This window comes from Acanthisitta chloris, unplaced genomic scaffold (genome assembly GCF_000695815.1).
Source record: "Acanthisitta chloris isolate BGI_N310 unplaced genomic scaffold, ASM69581v1 scaffold20326, whole genome shotgun sequence".
In the NCBI taxonomy this organism is placed as follows: domain Eukaryota; kingdom Metazoa; phylum Chordata; class Aves; order Passeriformes; family Acanthisittidae; genus Acanthisitta; species Acanthisitta chloris.
Window position 1 is genome coordinate 14,179 of NW_008680048.1, and position 7,746 is coordinate 21,924.

The 7,746-nt window shown below is 36.5% G+C and overlaps 1 protein-coding gene across 1 annotated transcript in view; it reads left to right on the forward strand.

The window, feature by feature from the left end:
• The window catches only part of SLC17A6 (solute carrier family 17 (vesicular glutamate transporter), member 6), a gene marked incomplete at its 5' end in the record, with an annotated part of 9,913 nt that extends 7,169 nt beyond the window's left edge, over positions 1–2,744 (forward strand). Inside the window, 2 exons of the mRNA XM_009077578.1 lie at positions 1,097–1,224; positions 1,568–2,744. Coding sequence (XP_009075826.1) covers positions 1,097–1,224; positions 1,568–1,900 — 461 coding nt within the window. The remainder of the gene's footprint in view (positions 1–1,096; positions 1,225–1,567) is intronic.
• Between the last annotated feature and the right edge of the window lie 5,002 nt (positions 2,745–7,746).

A 7,746-nucleotide genomic window follows, 5' to 3' on the forward strand; every position in this document is an offset into this window, starting at 1 on the left:
GCCCAACTGTCCTGCTCTTGTTTTCCCACTGTGATCTTAGTATCCTCTCCCATGCTGGTTCCTTATGTCTCTCTTTCATTCTGTGCCAAACATCTAAACTCTCCTTAACCAAATCTCTCTTTAATCCCATGTATTCTGCACAGTGTTGTGCCTGTTTTGTACAACTTGGGAAGTGTATTGCACTTTCTCCATATCACACTGCTTGCCTGTCCTGCTCTTGTTTTCCCACTGTGATCTTAGTATCCTCTCCCATGCTGGTTCCTTATGTCTCTCTTTCATTCTGTGCCAAACATCTAAACTCTCCTTAACCAAATCTCTCTTTAATCCCATGTATTCTGCACAGTGTTGTGCCTGTTTTGTACAACTTGGGAAGTGTATTGCACTTTCTCCATATCACACTGCTTGCCTTTTACTGTCTTTCTGTATCCAAACATTTGTTTTCTGTTTTCATTTACTTAAGTGCTTATGTTGGGAACAAGGAGTTCTGTCACTTCAGAGAAGCATCTGTTTTTTCTAAGATTATTTACATTGTTACTGCATACGTTTTCAACAGAATTTTGCTGCTGGAAATACAAGAGAACAAACAAACACTTATAAACATTAATTAATATATCAGCTCAAGATATTGTATTTGTACTTCCTTCATTTTACCAGGAGGGAATTCCCTTCTGCTGATCTGTGTGACAAAAAGTAAAATGTGGACAATAGGAAAGGAATATGGGACAAACTGGAAGAAGAAATATCATGTTAATTACAGCATGAAATGATCATGAAAGACTCTGTGAAACACAAACTTTCTCCCTGCCTAAATATCTTCTGGGTCCTCTATTCCACACAGACACTACTGGGAGTTTAGGATTTTTCTTAAACTGCAATATTGGGAAGAAAATTAATCTGGTGTCCTTTTGTAATTTGTTTTAAAAAGAAAATTAAAACCCAGAGTCTCTTTAGGAATATTGAAGTCTTTTAGAGAACAAGAAATGCAATTAAGCAGCCGAAATATGCAATAGTAAAATTACCAAGTGCTGAGTTATTTTTCACAACTGAAGCAATGCTCTGCTCTTGGTATGAATGTTCACTGACCTTTCTATTGCAGGATTCAATGTCAACCACTTAGACATTGCCCCGAGGTATGCCAGCATCTTAATGGGGATTTCTAATGGAGTCGGGACCTTGTCTGGAATGGTTTGCCCTATAATTGTTGGAGCAATGACAAAGAACAAGGTAAATGGAAATACAGTTTCCAAAGCTTCCAGTTTAATACTACTGGTTTCAAGAAAGACCTTCCTATAGTACAACTTGCCAAGATATTCCATGTTAGAGTCTGGGACTTGCATCCATGGATGCAGATTTGAAGCATGATTCACTATATCCTTACCAGGTTGATGTTTTTAAAGACTAATGAATTTTTTTCAAAGAAAGATGAATATAAATAATTGGAATCTGGACACTTAACCATTTTGCTGTGCTGATTACCACAACATCAATCCCTAATTTAAATCTTTCAGCTCAGAAGAGTTAGATAAACCTATGTGCTGATCTAATATAGCAAATTTCTTCTTTCCAGACACGTGAAGAATGGCAGTATGTCTTCCTCATCGCTGCTTTAGTTCATTACGGAGGTGTAATCTTCTATGGCATATTTGCTTCAGGAGAGAAACAACCCTGGGCAGACCCTGAGCAGACAAGTGAAGAGAAATGTGGCTTTATTCATGAAGATGAACTTGCTGAAGAAACAGGGGACATTACTCAGAATTATGTAAATTATGGTACCACCAAGTCTTACGGTGCTACAACCCAGGTCAATGGTGGCTGGCCTAATGGTTGGGAGAAAAAAGAGGAATTTGTACAAGAGGAAGTACAAGACTCATACAACTACAAGGCAGGAGGTTATTCATAACAAACCTAAATATTTGGTATATTTTGTAGTGTTTGTGATTCAATTCATTGTGATTGTTTGCACACGGAAATAAAATGTGGTATAAACATGTAAACACATATCAAACAGGAAGGTCTTACTGTAAAAAAAAAATACATCAAAGTGCAATCTGTATGAGTTGTGACATGTTATCACTTTCATTAGGTTATATTTGTTCTATAAACATTAGAGTTTTAAGGGTTTACTGGTCAAAACTATAGAGGCAATTAGATACTTACAGTATACAAGAGCTAAAACTCATAACTAAAGATTAAAGCACAACTAAGCAACCAAGTTGGCACATCTAATGCTCTTTTTAGAAAGCCAAAACTACTTGATCATTAAAAATGCACTTATATATTTGTTACACTGTATTGAAAGAGATTGTGTTAAGGCACACGTTTACTCAGTGCAATGTAGGATTGTGTGTTTAGTCTAAGACAAGAACTTTCTTAGAGAAGAAAGGTTGAGTCCTAGGCATTTACCAGGATTGATCCAGTTCCCTTGATGGTAATTGTATCAAGCCAAAAGAACAAATAGGGCATATTGTATGTTTATGGTGATTACATGCTGCAGGCTACTCTGTGATGAAGAAAGGAATTATTTAGGAGTTTTATACTGAATGTTTGGGCACAAATTCTTATTTCTATTCTTTACAGAACCTCATGAAATTGTAGGCATTGTCATGTTCTTCCCTGCATTTATCAACTAACATTAAACCAATATATACCAATATTAAGTCTGACTTTTCAGGCAGAGTGTCAAATCCCTTTGTCAAAAAAAAAGAAGAGCTTTATTACTCTATTCTTTGCAGTATATTCCAAATTCGTACTGGTGTCTTTAGAGAGAGGAAAAAACCCAATATAACATAGAAAAAGATATAGTCTTTTACAAAATTCCAAAGAGAAATTTACTATGAGCAAGTAGCCCTATGAAAAAAGGATGTATTTGTTTTGCAGAATATTTTGAAGCCAATAGAAGAAACAGAGAATAATTTAACCCTTCTTTATTCCCTTAATAGCTTCCATATTTTTACACATCGTGCCACAGTTGTATACATAGATATAAGTTTATTGAAGATACTGTAATTATAGAAAATGTTGTTATTTTAGAAATCCCTGAAATAAAAGATGTATTTGTCTTTCGATTAAACCTAATAATAATGGACACTGAATATGAGTAACATATGAACTCACAATAAACCAAAGTGGTAAATAACTAGTGTTGGGTTGAAAGAAGCCAACAAGCACCATGCTTGTCTTTTTAGCATAACTCAACAGTGACTGCAACATTAGTGTACCAAGCAATAAGTGCAATGCATTATCAAGTGCATAATCTTCTAGACTATATATTAACCTTCATTTAGCTTGTTGTATATATTTGGGGTTGTTGGGATTGAGCCAAACTGAACCAACTGAAGTTAGCAACACCAGACCACTTCTTAATACTCTAAAATGACAACAATGATCCATTTCTTAATTCAATCAAATGATTATTATTGTATGTAATAATCCATTCTGGATTCTTGGTCTGTTCATTGTATTGTGCTAGTGATTGGAAACCCTGCTGCCGCAATATACAACTTGAGGATTGTTTCTTCTCCTTTTTTTTAAATGCAAATCATACCTTGACCTTAAGGAAAAAAAAAAAAGTATTTTGCTTTGTGCCTCAAAGTGATGTAAAACGTGACCATAGCTTTTGCTGTGTTTAATGAAAAAGATGTGGACTGTGTCACTTTTGTTGCTGCAAAAAGTGTTAATAAAATGCTCTATTTATCCTTTTATATAAAAAGGACCACTATAGTTTCTTGTAATTTTTAGATGTGTTTTGATAGAGAGGACTAAAATTGATAGTCACAGCAGAACAAATTCTGCTATGGATGTGGAGATAATGTCTCACAGCTGAGAATTATGCTGAATACTCAACCTCCTGCACTGTCTATTCTCACCTCCAGCTGTGCACAGCTGTGTGGTGGGAGAAACACCAATCTGGAGATGGGTTTACCTCCTCTCACAAGGATGGCTGGAGCAGATGTGGAAGAGAAAGGAGCAGGAGGATCAGTGTGACACACAATGCAGTGAAACTGGAAAAGAGACTGATCTATGTTGCCTAAAGAGCTGGCACAGATCAGCACTCTCTAAAGAAAAGCATCACACACTGCTGGTTTGGGAATTTTTTATCCTTTCTTGCTCATGTAACAAGATTCCTTAACTGAAACACGTTATATTCTGTCCTTTTTTTAGATAACTCCTGCTGCAATCAGTGGCTTTGAGAAATCCTATCTTAAAGGTGTTTTCCTCATAAAATTTTTACTTTTCAATAATTTTTTCTCAACAAGTAGAATAACATAGAAACACCAGACTGAACAAAAGGACTTCAAAACACTAACCAGAGCAGTAACAGGCCCAGCATTTTTTACCCATAGATTGGTTATCATGAGATGCTGAGTCAGGTAACAGACAAAGTTAGTGCTAATTGTTTTGATGGGCTGGGGTGATGTTGCCATGGAAACTTGCTGAAAGATTCAGAAGTGGGATAAATAGGGGCTGTATAACCACTGCTGTGTTTATAGTGGTAAGTGGACAGCTCAGAAAACACAAACTAAATTAAAATCAATTCTTAATTTTCAGTCCAATCTTACAGGTTCTCTATCTTGCAATTGTTTCAATCATTTCCGTTCATTAAGTGTAGGTAATTTTTTTTCCTTATTAGCTCTACACCTTTTAATTGCTTAGAACAAAGGAGAGACTAAGCCAGGCATTAGACACTGCACTGCTCAGCTTTGTACAGCTCAGTGAGAACTCAAGAGTTTGTAAATGCTGCACCACTCTAGGAACCTCCACGTTCTCTCTTTAGCTCTTTGCTTTGACTGCTTCACTTCCTCTTTCAATGGCACAGCAGAGGAAAATGTTCTTATGAGAAGGAAGATAAACATGAAAGGTTTTAAGACTTTTGCTTCTTCACAGACTCCTTTTCACGTGAAAATACAGGAAGAAATCATCAAGAACATGACTGAGAAAGAAGAAGGGGAAACGGAGAAAATAGTTGGGTTCTTTAAAGACAAGATGCAACAGCTGGATCTGCTTTAGAGAAAAGGAGAGTTGAGGGGACATGACCCTTCATCTAAACTCCTGCACTTCTTCTCAGTAAATAGGTTTATGTTGCTTCCTTTGCTACTTCACTTTGATAAAGTAGTATTGCTAAAATCTGCCCCTTCAGCCTCTTTGGAATTGTGCCCTTTCTGCTCAGAGACTTCTCTTCTGCACTCAGATTCAAACTTGCTGTGCAGGTGTGTCACACTGGTGTGGCAGAGTGTTCCCCTTTTGGAACTCTGGGCAGCTCAAATCATCTCCACTGATCAATCAGACTCTGTTTACAGTCACTTAATGCTTTTGTCATGTCACCAATTTCTGTTCTGTTCCCCTAGCTGGGACTCCCTGCTCACTTAGAGTGTTGGAAGAAAAAAAAAGGAGAGAAATGGTCACTCACGTTTTTATTTATCAGTTAGTTATCCTTCCAGTGAAGGATATCAAGTAAAAGGAAGGGGCAGAATCCAGGTTCTATTAAAACTGTTAGAAAATCTTTGCATTTAGATGGGCCAGAATAACACCTCAAATGTTCACCTTTATGTCCTCAAATGATTCCATATAGACAGGATCTGTCAAATGGTGACCGTTTTTTAGCTATTTGAATCTCCATCAGTGGGATCCCTTCTGTTAACACACACTCTCTGTGGCAGAGATAAAGCTATCAGAAAGTGCTCTTTGCTTTCAGAAGTGATCATGAAATTCAATTGACCCAATTTCATAAAAACACTTTTCTATGGGGAAAAAGAAAGCCTCAAGGTAAAGGCTGCATAAAAGTTACAAAAGAATATCTGCAAATATGAATGAAATTCTCTTTCAGCATCAAGCTAGGAATAGGAATGAAGGTGGAAGTCAGAATAAATGTCACAGTTCAAAGCAGTACCATAAGAAAGATAACATCACAGTCTGTTGCTGCCTCTGAAAGATGAAATGTTTTGTTCCTTTCATGACAAGCTGTGAAGGAGTTTAAAGGCTAGTCTAAGTCTAGATTAACTACTTAACAGCAGCTGCTTTTGTACTTATTTTGAATTCATCTATGCTTTTTGCTTGAATCATTTCCATTGCACTGGGAGATTTAGGAGTAAATAATCAAAGGACATAGAACTACAGCCAGATATTTAAATTCAATATCTGTATCTCTCTCTATCCAGTGAGTGTGTCTGACATTGCTTAACACCTTTTCACTCAGCTGTAACCCAAAGCACAGCAAAGAATGAAATGTATTATACATTTACTTATGAACATGACAGAAATCTGTGTACTTAGTTATACTGAGGTCAAGTGCTTAGACAGCATCTTCCACATCTGGGAGTTAATATCACAAAATGATTGTTGGCAAATGCCTCCTTGGTAAGACTTTTAACATCAGAAACATATAATCTTTGCAAGTTTTGCTTTAGGTGAAGTCACATTCTCTCAAATGCTGTAGGTGAGAAAACAACACAAGAGCAGATTTTCATCAACAGTCCAACCTCTGGAAGGCTCTTATCTGTAAGAAAGTAGGTAGAGAATAGGTATAAATCAGTTCTAATGTCAGACAGAAAATATAGATAAGTTAGAAGTCACAGGAAATGGAACGTTGTTGGAATTTTAAGGAAAAGCTTACGAAAGAGCTGATAAATATCCTTACTTTTGTACATAGAATGGTTTGGATTGGAATCATAAAATCACAGAATTTAGGGGTTGGAATGGACCTTACAGATCATCCAGTCCCAACCCCTGCCCTGGGCAGGGACAGCTCCTCACTAGATCAGGTTGCTCAAGGCTCACCCACCCATCTTCTAAATTTCAGTAGACAAATGCAACAATTGTACAAGCTCCTCTGGAGCCCAAATATTTCAAAGCCTGCTGTCAAAAATTTCAAAGTTTTAAGTACTGTATTGTCAAAGCAAGTAATTATCAGTTGCTGGAAGGTTTGTTTCTTTTTCTTTGAAAGAATATTTTCATTTTGTCATGTATATTGCAGCAACAGATAGAAGAGAATGGGCTATACTGATAGAAACAAGCAACAGGATTGCAAAGAGACAGTTGGATCAGCTTTGGTAGAATAGCTCTACTGTCTTCAGGTGATTCAGGCCAGTTCAACAGGACTAAGTGTGTCCCCCATACATATATCATTTCAATTTTGGAAGATTTCATTGATGTGCATTTTTTTCTGAGTTAGTGCACATTGAATAAAAAGTCAGGTAAAAATCCAAGTAACAAATCAGTTTGAAACAAATATTATGAAACTGCTGAACTACTTTATAAAGGACTTTTGTCTTCAAATATTTGGGAGATTTTTTCCTAGCTATTTACTTAAGAATCAAAACCTGTATGTACATTACAGCAAACGTAGAAAAAAAACCCCAAAAAACCTTGAACAAACAGTGAATCATGTGCAGTTCAGTCTAAAAAAGGCAACTCCACAAGGAGCCACTAGAGTATAAGAAATTTCACTTATTTGTAAATTCATGAGAAATATAGTTAGTCAAATCCAGGCAATGAATTATGAATAGTTCTCAGCAGAGGGGGAAAATTGTACATACTGTACAACTGACAAAGGACAGTTTGGCATCCAAATGCTGAGAAAAGTACGGAATATAAAATAAATAGTAACTGAGAATATAAAAACCCTTTCTACCTCGCAGCTGCCAACCTAGGGGTGAAGTATATACTTTGAAGATGTTGTCCTTTAGTTACATGCTGTCCTCTCTCTGTCTGGTCTTTTTCAGTTGCCTCCCATCTTTCAGTTAATAATGT